At 39.1% G+C, this 23,223-nt stretch overlaps 1 protein-coding gene and 1 long non-coding RNA gene across 7 annotated transcripts in view; one reads left to right on the top strand and one right to left on the bottom strand.

Annotated features, from left to right (window-relative positions):
- Window positions 1-939: 939 nt before the first annotated feature.
- On the top strand, window positions 940-2,964 carry LOC310634155. The gene is made up of 2 exons (XR_014491160.1): window positions 940-1,129; window positions 2,779-2,964. It is a non-coding gene; the product is annotated as an uncharacterized lncRNA (long non-coding RNA).
- A 6,441-nt stretch (window positions 2,965-9,405) lies between these two features.
- Window positions 9,406-23,223, bottom strand: part of PBRM1 (polybromo 1) — a gene marked incomplete at its 5' end in the record, with an annotated part of 70,333 nt that continues 56,515 nt past the window's right edge. For all 6 annotated transcript variants that reach the window (XM_083352239.1, XM_083352240.1, XM_083352243.1 and 3 more), the window contains 4 exons: window positions 9,406-9,773; window positions 12,029-12,245; window positions 13,080-13,147; window positions 15,045-15,191. In XM_083352239.1, coding sequence (XP_083208365.1) covers window positions 9,601-9,773; window positions 12,029-12,245; window positions 13,080-13,147; window positions 15,045-15,191 — 605 coding nt within the window. In that variant the 3' untranslated portion in view covers window positions 9,406-9,600. The remainder of the gene's footprint in view (window positions 9,774-12,028; window positions 12,246-13,079; window positions 13,148-15,044; window positions 15,192-23,223) is intronic.

Below are 23,223 nucleotides of genomic sequence, written 5' to 3'. Positions count from 1 at the left end.
AGCCTTGGGTGCTTTCTTGGTATGAGTGACTGAATGGCATCACAACTTATTCACAACTGGATCTGAAGGATAGTGAATGATTAATGTAAACCCTGGGAATGGTCTCTTAGTTTCCATCAGTCATATGTTGGAAGGAAACGTTATAAGCTTGTGCTTTGTCAGGACTCGTAAGCAGAACATGTATAAGTGCAGTATCAATGTTATTAATAGCTATTTGGTTCTGGAATGATGGCTATCTAGAGATGGACTAATACAAAATGGGCATTTAAAATGTTTGCAAGATTTGTTGATGTTAAGAGTTCTTTGCATTTCAAATTGTATATGGTATGCTGAAATCAGTGGTTACCACAAACAAACATACAAAATTGTTCTAGGTTCTAGCAGGTTGTTGATCCTCATTAGGTGGCATTGAACAAAATAGATGATCTTAAGTCAGTCTTCATATTGTATTTTATAAGGATTTTGCTATAAAATGAGATTGTATGCATCACATACTGATAGCACTGATGATGTTGCTAAGTTGAGTAATGAAACACCTGCAAGAAAACAGTCAAGCTCAGAGCATCAAAGGACCCCATATTCTCATTTCCCCAAGAATGGTCAGGAAGGATTTTAGTAGTTGAGGTGAAAATGATAGAATTCAGAAATGTTGCCGAGTGTTGTAAAGCACTATGAAGCGATATATAAGTCTCAGTGCTATTGCTGTGCTTTACTGTTTTGGGATTAACTCACAATAAATTAAATAGATTTATTAGTAATAGCAATAGAATAGAATAATGCTGCATTTTTTTAGTTTTGTGTCTTTCTGAGCCCAGGTATAATCAGATGTGAAATATGGAAAGATAAAACTGAATTTTATTCCATACTTTTATATATTTGGTTAACCATATTTTGGACAGCCTTATACATAAAATATTAATTTTGTTTGATGTGTTTCAGAATCACCTTTCTTACAACGAGTCTTAAATTTTTCTTAAAATGTCTGTCAGTAGTAAAATAACTCAACTAATGAATAAAGTACCTGGAAAGAAATGGTTTGGTATATACAGATTTCTTCCTTTCTACTTCGTTCTTGGTGGTGCTATGGAATGGTTTATGATTAATGTTCCAATTGGCAATCAGACCTTTTGTAAGTATCATTAAACTCCTGTTAATTTTTTTTTTGATATATTTAAACATGCATGACTTAATTATGCTATATTAATTTCCACATCTTTCCAAATAATTATATTGAAATATTCAAATTTCTGTTTGATATTCAGCTTTTATTAAAAAAAAGAACTTAAGGCAACCTTTTAATAGTAATCATTTCAAATAATGTATAGAGAAGAGCTACAAAGATGATTGGGGAACTGAAGGCTAAAACATAAAGAATGGAAATTTGCTGGAAATGGGTATGTCTAGTTTAATGAAGGACTAGGGGTGACATGATAGCAGTGTTCCAATATCTCAGAGGCTGCCACAAAGAAGAGGGAGTCAAGCTATTCTCCAAAGCGCCCGAAGGCAGGACAAGAAACACTAATCAAGGAGACAACCTAGAACTAAGGAGAAATTTCTTGGCAGTTAAAACAATCAGTGGAACAGCTGGCCTCCAGAAGTTGTAGGTGCTCAAACACTGGAGGTTTTTAAGACAAGATTGGACAACACTTGTCTGAAGTGGTATAAAGTTTCTTGCCTGAGCAGGAGGTCGTTTGACTAGAAGACTTCCAAGGTCCCTTCCAACTCTGTTACTGGGTTTCTGCTTGGCATCAAAAGCCTCAAGTGCTCCAATAAAATAGTAGAATGGAATTATCTTAAAATTTGCTGGAAATGGGTATGTCTAGTTTAATGAAGGACTAGGGGTGACATGATAGCAGTGTTCCAATATCTCAGAGGCTGCCACAAAGAAGAGGGAGTCAAGCTATTCTCCAAAGCGCCCGAAGGCAGGACAAGAAACACTAATCAAGGAGACAACCTAGAACTAAGGAGAAATTTCTTGGTAGTTAAAACAATCAGTGGAACAGCTGGCCTCCAGAAGTTGTAGGTGCTCAAACACTGGAGGTTTTTAAGACAAGATTGGACAACACTTGTCTGAAGTGGTATAAAGTTTCTTGCCTGAGCAGGAGGTCGTTTGACTAGAAGACTTCCAAGGTCCCTTCCAACTCTGTTACTGTGTTTCTGCTTGGCATCAAAAGCCTCAAGTGCTCCAATAAAATAGTAGAATGGAATTATCTTAAAATTGTAAAGTAAAGATTCAGTGTCATCTTAAAACCTATCGGCAGGCATACTGCTCCTGAGAAAACTACAAATCACCACACTGGGGAAATATGGTTTTACTTTTAGCTTAAGGGTTGATAAAAAATTCAGGTAATCTTCCAATTGTATTTTGGAGACAGATGAAAAACTACTAAAATGGCTAGACAGAGGTATTAGCTTCAGACTGAGCATAATATGACTATTCTACAAAACAGAAAACTAATTTCTAAAATCCTGCATTTTTTAGAAATGGATAAAATTAGTCCTTGGCCTAATTTCAAAAAGTTTAAATTTGAGATTAATCTCACACTTTACTTAAATTAGAGAAGTGGGTATTAGTTAAAAAATATGTCAGAATGAAAATATTCCACTACACTGTGGAATTCATGATTGAATAAGGTTGCCCTTGATGATAATTTCCTTATACCTTTGATCTTGCATGAATTACCCATCGTTTTAAGCTTGAAACACTGCAACTTAATTATGTTAAATAAATAAACTATTTTCAAAAAGTTAATCGAAATGGTCACAAATGTTTTGCAGATGATGTTTACCGTAGAAAACAGACTGAGCAATATTACCAGAAGTTGGAAGAAAAGTGACTACAACACTGAAATTATCTGTACATAATGGATTCTAAATTAATAAATAAATCTAAGTTTCAAAGTTTGCTTAAAATAAGACTGAATACTGACTGCATTTTGTTCAGTAAAATGTATTTTTTGTTAAGTCTGCTTTTTTTTAATTATTTATTTTGGTGAACTCAAGTGCCATCAAGTTGACTTAAGAGTGATCACATAAATTATCTCCAGATGTATCTGTCCCTATCCTGGTTCTTCAGGACTTCCAGTGGTGTACTCTGCTGCTGTAATTGTGGTACTCAGTCTAGCTGTTTCCAGCTCTAGTGGGAAGGACTCATCTCCATTTCTTAGCCAAAGGAGCCAGCATTGTCCAAAGAAATTTCTGTGGTCATGTGGCCAGCATGATTATAACTCAGACTTACTCACATAACAATAAGACTGGTTACCTGTTGCATTTTAGAAAATGTTGCTCTGTGTTTTAGAAATTTGTTGTTTCGTGACATATTGGTTCATTTTTTGTAAATGTACACAATCACATTTATGTATTGTCTTATTAAAGTAAAAGGAATTACTTTACTGTGTTACTGGGCTGACCAGAGGAAGTGCAAAAAGGAAAGGCAAAAAGGGAACATTTAATTCCAATGTTTGCAATAGTTCTCTCATAATCCAAGTCATTGGTTTAGGGGAGCAAGTTATAATGAGAATTCTTTCTCTCACACACACAGTGACCATTATGAGAATATGTATATAATATAGATTCATGTTTTAATTGACATGTGGAGTTGTTGCACAGAAGGTATTTGTGAATACACTAGATAATGTGGGTCTCATCTGGATTTATGTATTTCTCAAAGCCATAATGAGATTTGATTTTGGCTTAACGTGCTATTACCTAAACTATGGCTAAGCAAATCATGACTTACTATTTGTGAACTTAATATGTATGAATAAAATGAACTTGACATGGTAAAATAGAACAAAGTTTATAATACACTGTAGTTAGAGTTGCTTTCCACACTCTGGAGAAAAATATACACAAGGGAATCAGCAGTGTCCTGTAATTCAGGATAATTTTTCCTTGCTTTTCTTATAACATTCTTGTTTTTATTAGTAAAAAAAATCAGCAAAAATAGCTTGCTGAATGGAGAAAAATGCCAATTCTATCAGTTGCACTTTCAGATAGCAGAAACTTTAAAGATCTGCTTTTCAATTTACATAATCAGATTAATCAGTAGTCTTAAATTGTATGGCAGGTTTCTATGTTCTGTGATTAGACAGAATGAATAAGGATTTGATAGTGAAATATAGCCAAACATTCTGGGAAGTGAATTTGGCCCTAGGATATAACAACAAAACTGCAGGAGTTAAGAGAGTTGCAGGACTGGTTAAAAACATTTAAGTTGATGCAATTAGAGATTCTTGCAGATGTGGAAAACAGTAGTAACCAGGGGACAAGAAACTAGCTTTTTTATTGCAATACTAAAAGACACTACCTAAACAAATGCTCAAATTGTCAATTGAACTTAACATAAAATGATTAACTACTATCAAGTTGGAGTCAGCTCTATGCAACTTCATTTTTTCCAGCATGATATGCTTCAGTCTGGCTTTTTAGATCTCTCAATAATTTTACATACTAGAAAGAAAATGCCCAAAATTCTGCAATCCAGGCTTCAATATGTGATATATGGACTGCTGATGTACACCAGCTGAGCTTAGAAAGCTGACGTCACAATGCTAACAACAAATGGATAATAGAAAAATATCCAAAGACAAGCCATAAGAAATTGTGAAGAGCTCTTGAAAAGACTGGTGTACCAGGCCATCCGATTTGCCACTGAAGAATTTGCATGATGACCTGGATGCAACAATTGAAATATGCAAGACGTAAATAGCTCAAATAGTGGAAAGGAATGTGCCAAGGCTTTTTACTATGTCTCCATATTGTATTTAGTTTGTGTTCAGAATGTCAGGAGAAATGTTGGATTAAAATAAATCAAATTTGGAATTAACATTGTTGGGAGAAACACCGAAAACCTCAGATAAGCTGGCGTTGCTTGGATGCCTGAAGTGAAGAAACCTTAAGGATTCTCTTGATAAAAGATGAGAGCGCAAAAAGCCAATCTGTTTCTTTAAAAAGGAAAAAAAAACACTGAGATGTCATCACACCATGCCCATCTAATGCAAACAGGCACAATAGTAATAATAGACTTCATTTCCAAGGGTTAAAAATTCAAAAGGACAGCGACTGTAGTTATGAAACGGAGATCTGCAACTTTGGAAAAACCTGACAAACCTGGACAGAAAATTTGAGATAGTTATCACACTGATATGAGAATTTTCTTGGTTTTTTTTCCTTTCACCTTAGCTGAATCGGTTAAGTTAGATGACTGGCTATGTAAATAAATAAAATGTATTTATTTTAAAAGCTATAGATTTCTCAAGTGGAACTTGTCTGATCAGAAAGGCTAGTTAAAAAAATCCTTTGAACTGTATTAATCTTGGAGAAAATAGCTGAGAATGAATGAATGTACTAGATGAAGTAAGATCACATTGCTCACTAGAAACACTACGTTTGTAAAACAAAGTTTTAAACATAAACATTTTTATCATTATGCACCTTTTCCATCTTTGCCCTTTTTTCAGGTTTGTCCTTTATTTTTTCTAAGAAAATATGGTCAATATATATACATAATAGATAGCAAAAAAGAAAAGCTACATATAATTTCAAAGAAAAAATATATAAAAATGTACTGTATGGCCATCTGCTAGATTTATAAATCCATTATGATCAAAGGAAAAGTATTGCTGTATTTTAAATCTAAGAATACTGAGCAGAAATTAAATCTATAACATAAGCATAGCTACATTGCAAGACTTAGGTTATTTTATCAAATATGGGTAATTGCAATAAATCATTGTTTATGGTGAAATACAGTGGGGACAAGTTGTGGACTTTCACTCTGACGTTGGCTGTACACATGAAAAAATGGATCCTTTTGTTCAATTTTTTGATTAGCCAAGATCTGATTAAAGTTGGTTTAAAAACACACTAACTTCCAACATGGACTTCAAAACCAGGAAAAAGACTTTTTTCCCTAGCCTATAAAATTAAGGTTATTTAAATGTTATTTTGATACCATTAATAAACAAGTCTAATAAGAGAGATATAGAATTTGATACCTACCTTTATAGTATAGGCTCAGTTCAGACACTGTAGTAAATCGTGATGGTATTAATATTGTTCAATGAACAACCAAATACCATAGTCCGTTCCTAATGCTAAGCTATCAATAATAGCTGACAAATCACGCTGACAGGTTTCACACATATGTGATTAGCTTGGTTTTGACTTAGTATGATGCCAGCTGTTGTAACTTAACTGTGAGAAAACAAGTAATGGCTTAGCATACATGAGAACTTAGCTTCTCTATCTGTGTACCAATTTAAAAATTCTGTATTCTTCTAAAGCTCAGTGGTTATGTTTCTTTTTGGAAAGGTTTTTGAATGTAGGATAAACATGCCTATTTTTCTCTAGATTTTAAACTTGTTCTGTGTATCTAAAGTAACTACCAGGATGCACATATTGCATGTCATCATGATTTCTTTATAGAACATGTCAGAATTATAGTAAAATTGTCTAGAACTAAAAGTGAGACTTCTTAATGGAACAATCAAACCTGGTTAATCCAAATTCCAAACTATTTTTATTTAAATTAAAAAGCCTCAAAAAAGACAAATTGATAGTACATGCACATGGACTAATTATCACTTTACTCATTGGAGTATACAACCAGATGTAAAAATGAGGCATGGATTAACCAGGTCCAAAAGCATATATGCTGGAAAAAAGTTAAAAGCATTGACTTGAATTCATATACAGATTCGCTCTTTAAAAAAAAGTAAGGAATAAATAGGCAATAAACTAATAATCACTTTCAAACTGAAATTGATGTATTTTTACCATTCAAGCCAACCATTTCCCATACTTTTATTTGAATAACCAAAGTCCTTTTATTCTAATACAGTGCATGGCTGTGGAAGATAACAAATAAGGAATTCCAAGTGGCCACAAATAAAACATGGTTTGTTCTCCTGTTCAACAAATTATAATTAAAAAATAATTGTCTGCTAATTGTGCAATACTGGATTGTAACCAGAAAACCTTAAACACGTTACCAAAATGCCCCAGTACAGATATTGGAATAAATTAAATTTAAAATAATTAGGGCCAGCCTAATAGTTTAAGAGGAGTGCTCTGCACTGCCAAAGAAAAGGTCTCATTTACAGTTCTAATTGTTTACTCCTAGGCTGTTAGGAGTGGTGAAGCTGCCCCTTAGGTCAGGTCTCTGGGAAAGTAATGCTATAAATTATTCAGCAGTGATCCTTCTGCATTACACAGCATCCAAAGGGTGTCTCATCTTGTTCTTAACAAATGTTTTTTAAAATAATAAATAAAAATAAATAAATCCAAATTCTTTGGTGTAATTTTAGCAATTCTTAACAAAAGTGATTGTATGTCCAAGGCAGTTCTAAGTACTCAAGAACTAGGATGTGCTACTGGCTTCTTTTAACTTTGTGGTTGAAAATACCATTTTCTGAGGTAATGTCAAACAAACTGGTCACAAGCCATAAGAGCAGGCATGCATTTATTTTAGCAGCTCCCAACATTGCAACTGCTTCCATGTTGAAAATTATAAGGTCAACTAAGAAAACCCCAAGAGAGAAAAATAAACTTGGTGGGGGTGGGGTAGGGGGTGGGAGTAGCAGCATATATATGTCTCTCTGAGGTTTTTAAATATTTTAAACAATATAAAGTAAGGTTCTTTGTACCACAGATTATAGAATATTAAAGATACAAAATATTTTTCCTCTAATGTCAATTAAGTTACATTTTATATTAGTACCTTATTTGATAACTGTATCTCTTTAAATGTTTTATTAGATTTGTCAAAAGCTATATCCTAGAAGTATAAATTATATCTCTGAAATAGCTCTGCCATTATTATTTTTTTGGGGATCTGCATTAAACCAGGGTTGTATATTGAATATTTTAATTCTAGTGAATTAAATTTGGATTCCTCCCTATTTCTACAATTTCTAAAGTGAAAACCACAGTAGTTTTTCATTTCAAGTAGTTTTTCCTTAGAAATCAAGCTAATTTTCTAAAAACATATTTTCTGACAATGTTAAGTTTTAGCTTGTTACTTGCTCTAAACCTCCATGAAATTTATTTGGTGTTTTTAAACTTGTTTTTAAAATTATAGTCATACTTTTTCCCCACCAAGTCAAAGTATTTACATATTTAATTAAAGTATTTTATAATGAAATGACCAATTAATATTTCTATCAATTGCCAGTCCCATCTTGAGGAAAGCAATGAAACTAAGAAGTTTTGTGAAATTAGGCAGCAAATCAGGGAACAACACAATTTTACGTCGAAGGTAGTTTGCTCAAAATAAATTAACAAGAAACCCAATTAAACTTCATGAACAACTTCAAAGAGACTGTCTAAATACTGGAGTTGCAAATGATGTAAAAACTGTGATCCCAAAAGAAGGTATTTTTGAAAATATTTTTTTTTACTTTTTCAACTAAGATATTCAAAATCAGGGTTTTAATGCCCACCAAAAACATTATTATGTTAAACCTTTTACCACTGCAGTGCAACTCGTTATGCACTTGAAATTTTCAGTAGCTGCAGTACAATGCTTATATCAGAGCAATTTAAAAAATAGTATACAAATCTCAGTGCCAAATTATGGATAGCATTTAGGCAAGCCTCTCTTTTACATTCCTGTTACTTACCTTCAAAGGTCAGTTAAAACCTGCATTATTTGTAATATTACCTTAACTATTCAGATAACAACACATCCATTTTTTCCCAGTGGTAGAAATGTAAAAGTATTAAAATGTATTAAATATACATAGGTCTTGGCATCCTTAAAAATGTCATGTTCTGTTAAATATATAAATGTTCTGTAAGCGATCTGAGAATGCAAAAGTATTATGTTTACTATCAAAAACTGAATCATATTAAATAGAAAGCAGAAACAAATATTTGCACCCTTGTAGTTAGTTATCCTTCCTCGAGTATTTCTATAAGCCCAACTGCGGTGGTGATTTCCTTTTCTGGAGAAATGAAGCCGATAACACACTCTCTCCCTAGATCAGAGTCTACTGGCAACATAGGTAAATGTTCATGGTTATAGGACTCTTCACAAAGGACAAGTTGGTCAGTACAAACTCACCATGTTTGAACTAATTGAAGTGTTTGATTATTTTTCTTCATTTTTAAGTCCTGTGATCCTCCTACTGACCAATTTAGATTCTTGTATTTACCAGGCTTTTTTCTCTATTTCAGTAACTTTTTTTTAAAAAAAACCTTTAAGCAAATGTGATGTACCTGCCAGAAGTAATTACCGTATAAATACAGGGATGCTCATGCCACTATGGTCTAGGTGTAAATGTATGTTTTTTCAAGATAAACTGTAAACATCCTCCCTATCTTATCAGAATTTGTGAAGAAAAAAAGATATAACCTTGCTTTGCATTTAGAACCAAGCATGAGATCATCTTTCAAGTCAACCATATGCACAAGTCTGTATATTTAAGAAAAGTCAACATAATATAACAAAAAGTGAAATATGCTTATTAAAAATGTCCTTATAAAAAAACAATCTTGCAATATACAATAAGATGCAATAAAAACAATTTTCTCTCCCTCACCAATAACTAAAACAGCTATGTTCCACAATTTTTTTTATATGTTGGCATTGAAAGATTAAATATTTTCTATGTTGTATGCCTGGCGGATATTAAGTGTATCTCTCAACATCAAGTCTCGAAGCCGCCATAGTGCATCTGCCATTGTGGTATGAGCCCCTTTGCTTTTCAACCAGTGTGTAGGAAGACGACTTTCTTGCTCTTTTGAGAGGTGGGCATCACGTCTTCGTGCTGAAACAAGAAAAGTACAGAAGCGATATATTGCCTTAAAATATGTCATTATACTTCACCAATAATGCTGATGCATTATACAACCTGCAAAATACATTATTGTTTTAAATGCATGAATACAGGAGGGGATATCCCTGGATTAGAAATTTTATTTGTAAAAAAGATTTTGGAACTGGTGATGAACATGAACTGAAAAAGTAGTACGTAAATGCTGTATCAATAAGAATTAAGTTTGCAAGTAACAGTAAGTAATGTGCACTAATCTGAACCCCATGTCAATATTATGTTCAGTTCTGGACATCTTGCTGAAAGACAAAATTGGATAATTGGAAATGATTCTATAGAGCAGGGGTGTCAAACTCAGTTTCATTGAGGGCCGCATCAGCATTGCGGTTGCCCTCAAGGGGCCGGGTGGGTGTGGCCTGGGTGGGCGTGGCCTACTGGGTGGGTGTGGCTAGAGTGCGTATGGCCTACTGGGTGGGCGTGGCCAGCTCTACATCGTTCGCATCAAGGGTGCCTATGAGGGCCTGGGCAGGAGTGGGACAGATCTGAGGGTCTCTGGCAGAAGGAGGGTCTCTGGGCCAGAGCCAAGGCAGTGAGGGCCGTTCCCTCACTGTTTCCAGGATGGCTTCGCGGGCCGCATGAAACCACTTCACGGGCCGGATCTGGCCCCCGGGCCTTGTGTTTGACATGTCTGCTATAGAGGACAACACTGATAATCAGGGAACTGAAAATAATGAGAAACGATGACTGGAAAGCGAGATGTCGTAACGTTTTTTCATATATGTGAATGATTAGCACAGAGTACATAAAGATTCGTTTTCCATCTATCCAGATGATAAAATACAGAATAATAATTTTAAATGATAGAAATGAAGATTCTAGCCAAGTATTAAAAAAAGTCTTTTAACAGATTATCTTTTAACAAGATAATCAACTACAAACCAGATGCTGGACAGACAGACGTTGGTACAATGGAAGATGAATTTTGGGAACAAGGAATTAGTCTTGATGCCTAAATGCCCCCATTTATAATTTATGATTCTATGATTAATATATCATAAGTGTAAGTCCACTATGGAAAGTAACAGATCCACACAGTTTGTCATCTATTTTTCATTTAGCACTAAAATAAGATGGAACTAAAAAATAGGAACTGATCTTGAATAGGGCCACAGTAGCAAAGACCTGGTAAATCTACAGACAGTTCAGCTGGTGCAGAATGCAGCCGCGCAAGTTGTGATGGGGGTCTCCTGATACTCCCATGTAACACCTCTGCTCCGCGAGCTGCATTGGCTTCCAGTTGCCCTCCAGGTGAGATTCAAGGTGCTGGTGATGACCTATAAAGCCCTAAATGGCATGGGTCCAGGATATTTGAGGGAACACCTGCTGCCGGCCTGTGCGCTCCCACAGGGAGGGCCTTCTCAGGGTACCGCCGGCAAAAGATTGCCAGTGGGTAACACCCAGGGGGAGGGCCTTCTCTGTGGGTGCACCTGCCCTTTGGAACCAGCTGCCCGTAGAGCTCAGGACTGCCCCTGACCTTCATTCATTCCGCCGAGACCTGAAGACCTGGCTCTTTGAACTTTCCAGCCAGGACTGAGAATTTTAATTGTAATTTTATTTAATTGGGTTTTAATTGGAGTTCAATAGGAGTTTAATATAGTCACTGAATAGTAGGCGTGAGCTTAAATGGACTCCAGCAGATGGTAGAGGACAGGAAGGCCTGGAGGAACGTTGTCCATAGGGTCGCGATGGGTCGGACACGACTTCGCAGCTAACAACAACAATGAGGGTTTTATTTTATTCAAGGACTAAATTTAATTATTTTAATTGTTCTTAACTTTTGTAATGTGTATTGTTATTTTAAATTCCTTGTGAACCGCCCTGAGTCCTATGGGAGAAGGGCGGTATATAAGTCCAATAAACATAAACAAACATAAAAAATGGAACAAATATGAATAATTTAGTAAGATGACCAAATTGACCTGTTACATGCCAGTGAAAAGGAAAAATACAGAATCAGTGCACAGAAAATAGAATTTCCTTTAAAATTTCTCCACATAACTTAATATTAATCTATGTAAATCTAAGAACAAAAATCTACAATTTACTGATAGAAATAGAATTGTGTAATTATATTGGACCATAAGTGATATACTTTCCTTTGCAGATGCTGTTCTAAGGTAAGATGAAAGAATGCTAGAATATGGAAAGTGTCAACATTCTTTAAGAGGTTCATTTCCTTGTAATTTTACCTGAAAGGGTCTGGTCCCACTTGCTAATGCTATTTGAATCAGCACTAAGACCTTCAATATATTTCAGATAAGCTTCTGAATGGAGAAGCCTCTGTGTCTTTGGTGGAGGAGAGACAAACATAGGCGTTGTAGGCTGCTGCATGACCTGTTGAGATGCTGGGTTTTGACCAGGATAGGGAGGTGGCGCTTGTTGGCCTGGGGGACCAAGCATACCCATCTAGAAATATAAAGTACAGTATCAAGAATGCATTTTAGAGGTTAGGTCAAGAACAGCCAGAAATATTTAGTATTAAGAATGTTTGACAAGTATTAGCTTGGTTATTTTACTTGCAGACGATTATATGCTTAGCTAGGCAACATTATCAGTCTTGGGTAGTATACATCATTGCCTGGATAGTAGGGATGTGTATCTAATAAGCAGGTGGCTAGATAAACAGAATGCCCTCACAGAGACCCTATAACTCCTCATCTAATCACAACCCAGATTTTGGCATAACTTTCTAATGTGTGGACAACTCAAAGATTTCATGTAAGCACATTAAAATGTCATTTGAGGCCTCCAAACTCTCCATGAGTGTGCAGGTCGAAAAATATGGAGGCTTTGGAGATGGGGAATATAAATACCAAATGAAATTTTAAAATCTTGAACCCAAACTATTTTTTTCTCATTTTGGATTGTTTAAGTGGCAAAACGGATATTTTAAACTTCTATAAAGTTCCCCAAACCTGGTAGAAAAATTAACTCTCTTCAAATTTCTGCCCAGCCAACACTGCTGATGCTATGACATTACTAGCACTATACACACATAAACCAATTCCCAGACTGAAAAGATTATCCAGCATTTCTGACTCCTACAGGTAAAAGGTTATAAAGGAGTAACATCAGCAAATTAGAAATACATTATAAATATACACATTTGTAATTTGCTGATGTTATTCCCTTATCACCTCTTACTCATTTATTCACCCATTAAGGAACTGGAAGACAATTTATTTCTTTTAAAAAAACCACAATATCAGAATATGATTTATTGGATTTTTCTGTACCTACCTGCTGCCCAAATGGACTTCCTGGTGCTGGGGCTCCTACCATGGAAGAAACGTTTTGCCCTAGAACACCTGTATTTTAAAACATATCAAAACCACAATCTCATTTCAATCTAAAAACAAAACAAACAAAAGAATACTGCTCCATTATAACAAACTAAAGTCACCTCAAAAAAGTGAAAACCCAATATTTTCAATATATATATATTTTAAGGCAGTATAATTAATCATTTAATCTGGATGTCGGAGATATGTTTTGTTTTTGGGTTCCACCTAATTAACTTCATCCAGTAATAAGTAACATCCACTGGATTCATAAATAATTCCCAAACATGACTACAATGGAACTTGTGCAAGTACTCAACACAACTTTTTTGTAATTCAACTGTGCAACAGCACTGCATGATGGGTCCAAAGGTTTGTGCTTGGTCCTTTTTCCACATACTTCTCATCACTTTCAGGTGGCTTTGTGAGAAATTTGCTCTAGTCTACCCTTTAAAATCAAACATGCTATTTTACCAAATAACCATCTCTATTTAAGGAGATAATTTAGAATTTTTCTAAGAACAGAGAAGCACACTTGCTACAGGTAGTGAACAGTAAACAGTGTACCATAGAAATGTATGTTGTAATTTATTGTTATTATTCCAGTGTAAATGCGCTCACATTTGTACTCCTTATTTATAGAACTTTAAAATACGGTATATTTCTGCTTGCAATTAATAACTTTTTAGGAGACTTCTAAGCAAGTCCTGCTGAGAGATACAGATTTTGACTGTATGCACGTCATCTTTAACCTGAAATGGAAAGCTGTGGTTTCCAAACAACTCATTTGTGGTTTTACAATAAATAAATGGGTTATTCAAATGTAGCATGGAAACCATTTCTGGTTATTACAAACCACAAAGTGTAACTCAGGAGAGATAGATGATAAACCAAATTAAATGTAACATTATTCTAGGTTCATATACCATGCTTAATTATTGCTAAACCACTGATGGATGGTTTGGAAGCACTTGTTTAGAGTTAAGTATGACATGCAAACATAATCTTTATTAGTTTCTACCTAAATTTATTCAATGCATGCAGAAAAGGCAAAATAAAAATTAGCAGCAGGGAAAAAAGAGTAAAGTAACTAGGGTTTTCATAACTGCCTGTGCATCTATATTTTTTTAAAAAGAGGAATAGAAAGGAAAGTTAAATAATCTTTAACTTTTGATTAATATTATTTTCACCATAATAGATAATTGTTGTCCATGCAATAAAATTTTAAGTATGTAAGCCTGGAATGTACTGTAATTAGAAATGTACTTCAATGCTCAGGGCAAATATAAAAAGTACATTTAACTACTACTACTTCTTGGATAAGTTTTGAGTTTAGAATATAGTACATAGGACAGCGTATTGAAAAAAATATTATAATCATGTGTTAGGTGTAAAATTTTATTTGGCCTAATATTAAACCAAGTAGTTGAAAATAGGATATACTGTACACATTTGAAATGACTGCAATGTTAAAAGCTAGAAGTGAAAAACAAATTGATGTAATGATTTCTATTGGTATTATAAGTTAGTTGGATTTAGTCCAGTTTAAACAAGACTTCTGACGTATTCCATGGAATGGAAAATATAAGCCTTTAATATTCCACATCTCTGGTCAAGCCAAGCCCTTAAGCACTAATTGAGGCGTTCTTACATTTTACTAGTTAACTCCTTTTGATGCTGGACTGTCCACATATGTTGCTTTGCCAACAAATTTAATATGCCAGTATATGTATTTTCTGTACCTAAGAGATTTCTTATTGTACTTTCACATTAACAGCTCAATATCCTAGACCTATGACAGTCAGTAAAAGACAAGCAATGAAGCTACAAGTGGATGCGTTGCAAACCTCTCCTAGAGTAATTGATTAAATGGGGTGAGAACAGAAAGACGAGATAATGAATGAATGAGGAGGTTCATTCTTACCCGGTGGTGGGATGCCTGGCATGCCTGGTGGAAGTTGATGGGGTGGAGGCACCCCAGGGTGAAGTGGTGGCATGCTGCCCATGCTAACAATGCCATCAACTGGGCCTTGTAAAGGTGGCAGCACTGGTGGATAGCCACCTATCATGCCTTAAAGAACACAACAAATTTCAAACATGCATCAATGACATGCAAAATGGTCAAATTAATAATGACGTGCACTACCCACACATAAGCATCTTCAGAATTGCCATACAACACTATAATTAGTACTTTGCAAAAACAATGTTACAATGATAAATAGAATATTTATAACAGATTAGTATTAGCTTACTGGCATATTTTTGAAAGAAACAAACTCTACATCATTAAAAGAATATTAATTGCAAATATATGTAAATGTCCTGTTGGTTATATGAATGTATACAGCATTGTTATAAGCACATTCTGAATTTATGGTATAGTATTGTAGCTGCATGGAAAATAAATAGTTAGAAAAAAAGCACTCAGTTTCACTATTTAACATGCTTGACACAATTATTTAAACAAGTAAGAAATTAATTCAACAACACTGAAGAAAATGGGCTATTCTGCTTCATCTCATTCTCATCAAGACCGACTGAGTATGAAAACAATTTCAGGAGAGAGACACCTGAGCTATCACACAATTTCATAAAATTTATCATCATAGACAATACGTTCTACAATTACAATTTCAAATTTTTCAACTGCCAATAGTCATGCTGACATCATTAATACCTAATGCCAAAAGTTTTAATTTGTATTTGCTAATAATCATAAAATATTTGAGAAAAAGGTACAATGTGGCAGAAAAGTGGGCATGTCTCTTGAGGAAGAAAATAAAAAGAAGGGGATAGCTGAAAAAGAAAGATTAATATAGGGGAAGTTTTGTTAGCAAGGATTGTTCTTGAAGATTTATAAGGAATCAAGTGGGGCAACATCAGAGTGGGAAAGAAGAGTATTACCCTGATAGAAATAATGGAGAAGATGTTCCATTAGATAATCAAGATAATGGAGGGGAAAAAAGAAGAATTTGGGAAAGTTATCTTTGCAAGCTGTTTTGTAGGCTTCCACAGAAAGTCAAAACAGCACCTATGTACATAAATTATGTGGTACCATCACAGTTGGAACCATAGATGTTAATTCAAATGTAATTGTTTTTACTGCATTTATTACAGGAGGAAAGGACTTTGGAAGTAATAAATCTTTTGTACAGGATGACTTTCATTATTTGCAATGGCTGTGTGAACCTTATCTAATAGCTAAAATAAATCTAGTGAAACAAACATCTTCTATTAACTGTTGAAATGTATAGGCATATGCTGAAATAGTTAGAGGTTTGCTATTTCTTTTCGTATGATGTAAGGAATGGAGATGTCCTCTGGATAAGGGGGTAGAAATATAGTTATAGTTATAGTTATAGTTTATTTGATTTATATACCGCCCTTCTCCTTGGTGGGACTCAGGGCGGTTCACAGGGCATATATAAGAAACACTATACAAAAATTAAAAAAGAATTAAATCCATGCCCAATTAAAAACAGTAGTACAGATTAAAAACAATTAAAAGCCCATAATCCCCCATCAGGCCAGACCAGCTAATTCGAACAGATGGGTCTTCAGGCCCCGGCGGAAAGTTCGAAGGTCAGGTGCCATCCGGAGCTCCACCGGCAGTTGATTCCATAAAGCCGGAGCCCCCACAGAGAAGGCCCTCCCCCTGGGGGCCACCAGTCGACATTCCCTGACTGGCGGCACCCTGAGGAGGCCCTCTCTGTGGGAACGCACAGGGCGGAGGGGAGTCGATGCCGGCAGCAGGTGGTCCCTGAGGTAACCCGGACCCATGCCATGTAGGGCCTTAAAGATCGTAACCAACACCTTGAACCTCACCCGAAAGACAACTGGTAACCAATGCAGCTCGCGGAGCAAAGGTGTAACATGGGAGTACCGGGAAACTCCCAAGACAACTCTCGCGGCCGCATTCTGTACCAGTTGGAGCCTCCGAGTGGTCTTCAAGGGAAGCCCCATGTAGAGAGCATTACAGTAGTCAAGGCGAGAGGTCACGAGCGCATGAGTGACTGTACACAGGGCATCCCGGTTCAGATAGGGCCGCAACTGGCGCACCAGGCGAACCTGGGCGAAAGCCCCCCTAGTCACGGCCACTATATGCTCCTCCAAAGTAAGCCGTGAATCTAGAAGGACTCCCAAGTTGCGAGCCCTATCCACGGGGGGTAAGAGCTCACCCCCCATAGAAAGAGATGGAACATTTGGAATGTCCCGGGATGCCGGAATGCACAGCCACTCAGTCTTGTCAGGGTTGAGCTGAAGTCTGTTCCTCCCCATCCAGACCCGAACCGCCTCCAGGCAACGGGACATCACGGCGAGGGCATCACTGGGGTGGTTTGGGGTCGAAAAGAAAAGTTGGGTATCATCGGCATACTGATGATACCCAACTCCAAAACCACGAATGATCTCACCCAGCGGTTTCATATAGATGTTGAACAGGAGAGGCGAGAGAACCGACCCCTGAGGAACTCCACAAACGAGAGACCTAGGGGCCGATCTCTGCCCCCCTGCCAACACCGACTCCGAGCGTCCCAGGAGATAGGAGGAGAACCACTGAAGAACTGTGCCTCCCACTCCCAATCCCCTGAGACGCCGCAGCAAGATACCATGGTCGATGGTATCGAAAGCCGCTGAGAGGTCTAATAGGACTAGGACAGAGGAATGTCCCCTATCCCGCGCCCTCCAGAGATCATTCACCAGAGCGACCAATGCCGTCTCCGTGCTGTACCCGGGCCTGAAACCCGATTGGTAGGGGTCCAGATAATCCGCTTCATCCAGGACCAGAGGGAGCTGATGCGCCACCACACTCTCAACAACCTTCGCAAGAAAGCGAAGGTTGGAGACTGGACGAAAGTTGTTCAAAACGGCTGGGTCCAGGGCAGGCTTCTTGAGGAGAGGTCTCACCACCGCCTCCTTCAAGACGGTGGGGAAATAACCCTCACTCAAAGAAGCAGATATAACCGCCTGGAGCCAGCCTCGTGTCCTCTCCCTAGCTGCATAAACCAGCCAGGAAGGGCACGGGTCCAACAAACATGTGGAGGAGCTCAGCCTCCCCATAATCCTGTCCACTTCATCAGGGGTCACAGAATCAAACTCTTCCCAGATAACATTGACAAGACCGCCCGTGTCCTGATCGCCTGACTCTGCCCAGCTGGAGTCCAAACCGGTCCGAATCCGAGCGATTTTATCCGACAGATGATGACTAAATTCCTCGGCACGACCTTGCAAGGGATCCTCCCTCACCTCCTGATTGAGAAGTGAGCGAGTCACCCTAAACAAGGCGGCCGGGCGATTATCTGCGGACGCGATGAGGGTGGAGAAGTAATTACACCTCGCCACCCTCATCGCTGCGAGATAAGACCTAATATAGGTTCTTAACCGCAACCGGTCGGGTTCGGATCGGCTAGACCTCCAGCAGCTCTCTAGGCCCCGTTTCCGGCGCTTCATCTCCCGGAGCTCCGCGGAAAACCATGGAGCTCGCTGGGATCTGCGCCGGGTCAGGGGCCGCAAGGGTACAACCCGGTCAAGTGCCTCAGTGGCTGCCCTTCCCCAGGCTTCCACTAAGGCATCAGCCGAGCTGTGAGCAGTGGAGGCAGGTGGGGACCCCAGCGCCGCTTGGAATCTATCAGGATCCATTAAGCGTCTGGGGCGGTACCATCTAATTGGCTCCGTACCCCCACGGCGGGGGGTGGCAAAGCGGAAGACCAGCCGCAGGAGATGATGATCGGTCCATGACAGGGGCATAATAAATGGAGAGCCCCCACCTAGATCATCCAACCACCGTCTAGATAAAAAAATCAGGTCAAGGGTGTGGCCTCCCTCATGAGTTGGCTCTGAAATTACTTGCGTCAGGTCCATGGCCGCCATGGAAGCCATGAACTCCCGAGCTAGCTCAGATGAACCTCCCAGGGATGGTAGATTGAAGTCTCCCAAAACTATAAGTTTGGGAAACTCAACCACCAAACCCGAGAGGATATCGAGCAGCTCGGGCAGGGCTGCCGCTGTGAGACTAGGCGAAATGTACACCAGCAGCAAGCCCAACTGCGCCCCAGGACCAAATCTCATGAAGAGAGACTCACACCCGACTATCTGAGAAACGGTGGCCTCCCGCGGACATAAGGTCTCCCTAATGGTAACCGCCACTCCCCCACCCCTACCTTGAGCTCGTGGCCGGTGTAGCACCCGGAAACCTGGTGGGCAGAGGTCAACCAAAGGGACCCCACCCTCTGGGCCCAACCAAGTCTCCGTGATGCAAGCCAGGTCCGCATGCTCACCCTCAACTAAATCCCTAACGAGGGGAGCTTTATTAACCACGGACCTGGCATTCAGGTACACCAGCCGGAGCTCAGGAGGCTGCACATCCCCGCTCCCGGGACCTCGGGGAAGAACCAGAGGGTCGGAGCGCCTCACCGCTTGAAGACAGCGGAGACGGCCCTCCCGGTAACGATATGGCCCCCTGTCTATCCGCCTGCTGCCTTTCCCCGTCGTGGGAATTGGTAGTCCCACGACCCGCTCAAGAGCCCCAGATGTAACCACAACCCGCTCCCCCCGAACGCCGTCAGACCCAGGCCTGGCCTGCAACAAAGTTGTTTGGCTACCCCCCACCGCCAGACAACCACTACCCCCCACCCCCCTCCCCAACCCCCTAAAAAATTTGGCTAAAAAATTAACCAGGGGCCTCTTATTAGGTTTATATCGAGAGCCCCTGGCCTTTCCCGGCCATCTCTCAGGGTCCCAACAATTGGGCCCCTCATCGAGATTAGGGAAAGAAAAGAAGGCGGGACGCACCCAGGAGAGGGGGGCACCCCTGAGGGCGAGCAAGTCCGTGTCGGAATATTGATGCATCCAGTCAGCAAGTCCAGAGAGGGCAGTCCAATGATTGAAACCAACAGGAGGATCAAAGGAAAGGAGTGGGACATTTGGGCCATCCACCAACCACTGCCACTTGATTGGATGCTCCCAGAGGCATACCACAACCCGTCCTCTCACAACGGGACGCGAGTCTGCCTCCGGGGATGGTCCAAAATGCCCACCCTGGGTGGGGCAGCACCCACAGAGCTCCCACCTCTATGGGGCTGCCGATGTAAAACAGGCCACTCTCCCACTGTGGCCTGTACCCAGGTCCGTCCCAGTCCAAAGGGGAAAGAAGGAGGCAAATGGAAAGTTAATAAATAAGATAATAAATAAGTGAATAAATAAGTTGGCAGTCCGTTGTATCGCCATCGTTGTCACAAATGTCGTTGCTGCTGCCATCATCTCAAGCAGCCAAAAACCAACGAATCGCTGTCGCCATGGTCGTCCTCTCCACCGCCCAAAGCAGCCCGAGGACGCCGCCGCCATCGCCCCTTCCATCGTCAGCAATAACTCAGAACCCGCACAAAGGGCAGCCCTATCAGTAAAATAACAAGCAGCTGTCTTCTCCGCCGCCAAACGGCCCGAAGACGCCGCAGCCGCCAACAAAACGGCACAAGCAGGTCCAACAATAAAATGTCTCCACCGCCGCCGCCGCCATTGCCACTGCTGCTGCTGCCGCCGCCGCCAGAATAATCTGCGAGCTTCTCATACAGGCTCTCCTCCCCTCTCACGGAAGCGCCGATCAGCTGGGGCTCTGAAGACGCCGCGAGCTCCAGGGACGCCGAGAACGCCGCCGAAAACGGCCGAAAGTCGTCCGAAGCAGCAGCGCCGACCCGACAGCCCAGGCAGCCCAGGACAGATGAAAACGCCCCCGCTGCCGACCGCAGCCTCCTAGGAGAGGTCCGGAGACACCAGGGCAGCAGGGACCGGCTAGCCGAAAAAGCCGAACCCAGCAACGCCGCGGGAGACAAACAGGCGAGGGAAAAGCGACGCGCAGATGGAACAGGCCAACAGCCGAACTGCCTCCTCATTTGCCTCGTAATTCATTTCGTGGATCAAAATCCACATCCCCTACTCAGCGGGCCCCAAAAAGACCCCCTGAGGGACTCCAAAAGGACGCCCCCATAGCCGGAGCTCACGGAGCTCAGCCTGACACGTCCGCCATCTTCACCTAAAGCTGCTTAATATGTATACTAGGACAGGAATCCCCTAGTCAGGAGGTCCTTGCTCAACCCCCACCACTTTTTTTTTGAAAACTTTGAAAGAGATAAGTCTAGTGGTTAAAGCATCAGGCTGGACACCAAAAGACTGTGAATCCCAGTCCTGCTTTAGGCATGAAAGCCAGATGCCATCAGCCGAACCCCTCTTACAGGTTGTTACTGTGGGGAAAATAGGAGGAGGAAGGAATATTAGCTATGTTCATCACCTTCATTTTTTAATGAAAATAATAAAGGAGAGATTAAAATATACATATCAAAAAATTAAACTTCACAGAAAAGAATCCTTCCAATTTAAGCTACTTAAAAACAAACTTTCTTGGACTAGTTTCTCAACAGCCTTGACAACCTCCATATATTTCATGAAACCAAATTCTCAAGAATATTATTTATGTAAAAAAAAACACATAAGGATGCTCAAAGAAATTCATTGGAGAACGTACTACTGAGTAGTATATTCATGTCCGACATTGAATTAACAGAAAACATCACTGGCTACTGCATAATGCCCAACAATAAAACTAATGGCTATACTCAGTATTTATACTGAACCTATCAAGCATTCAAAGCAAGTCACAAATGTTTGTCAATTCTCTTTAGAGAAGTCCCAAAGTAGCCTAGCACCCTTGTAAACCAGCATGTGAAGCTGACACACAAAAGTTCCCAAATTGTAATTGATGGAGTGTTTGAATAGGATTCCATAGCTCAAACATCACATTCTTAGCCACAAGCACAGCACAAGCATTCACTGCGCAACTAAGCATGCTCAGGAACTGAGTAAAAGATTCAAAGGCCTACAGTATCATGCCACTCATGATGACACCTCCATTAAAAAAAAGAATGAAGACAAAAAAATAATAGGTAGAACCTAAAGTACTGTTTCATGGAAGAAACATAAACATGGAGACAGAAGAGTATTCTATAAGTAGAAGCTAAAGGAAGAAGCATTTTCTCTTATTTTATTTTTCCCTGCTATCCAGTGGACCTTTCATGCAATTTCAGAGCTTTCATTTTCTAGAACGAATTTAAGGAAGGGATTCACAGGAGGTATAAGTAGAACCAAATAGTTGGAATTCCTGTTCTAGGAACAGAATTCAAATAATAGAGTCTGAATTCAGCACAAACAGTTGTCTACTATACCAAAATTAATAATATGGTAGATGTTGTAAGCATATTATGATCATTTGTGAGAATTATATTAGCTGCATTTTTATTTTATATCAAGTGAATATATAGTACAGACAATGGGAGATACAAGAGAAAAAATAAACAATATATTAGTTTGAGACATCTATTTCCTATAAATTAATTGATCCTTCCAAAATCAATTATATACATTACATTTCCCAAACAAAGAAACAGCTGTAAAACACACAGAACACTGTATTGGTTTGAAAATGGGTCCATATACATTTCAAAAGCAAATGTTTAATTAGTGCCTTGCTTTCAAACTTTAAGCGTGATGCAAGGCTTTAACACCAAGGTTTGAAAATAAGACTTTGAACGAAGACCTGAGATATTGCATCATACATTGGCCATTTCAAAAGTAACATTAAATGATAAGATATGCATTGTGAGAATGGGCCTGAGACTCATTATCCTCTGCTCTGCTCTCCTCTGATCAAAAAGTCCAACTTCTAAGCATGAGTTACTGTTTAAAAGGATCATAAACTTTGGTTCAAAGTTGGCTTCTTTCACCAAATGTTAACTAATGTTCACTAAACTTCTGGGTTCAGTTATATTGGTAGATAACTGAATAAAGTCTTTCAAATTGCTCCATATAGACATGCCAGAGATAGAGGGGCACATCAAGACCCAATGTATGCCATATTACACCACATTTTAATGTTTCATCCAAAGTGACCACTGGGAACAGCGATACAGAGAGGCTGCTAAAGCCTCCTGGTCTAGAAAAAATACTTGCAACTTTTTTCATTTCCTGTGTGTTGCTGCAAACATACATAATCATTTCAACTGGAAGGTAACATTAGTTTTATTCTCAAACGAAGGTAAAATACTCATTTGTTC

The sequence above is a fragment of the Vipera ursinii genome (genome assembly GCF_947247035.1).
Source record: "Vipera ursinii genome assembly, chromosome: 2".
Taxonomy (NCBI): Eukaryota; Metazoa; Chordata; class Lepidosauria; order Squamata; family Viperidae; genus Vipera; species Vipera ursinii.
This window is presented reverse-complemented; position numbering and strand designations above follow the sequence as displayed.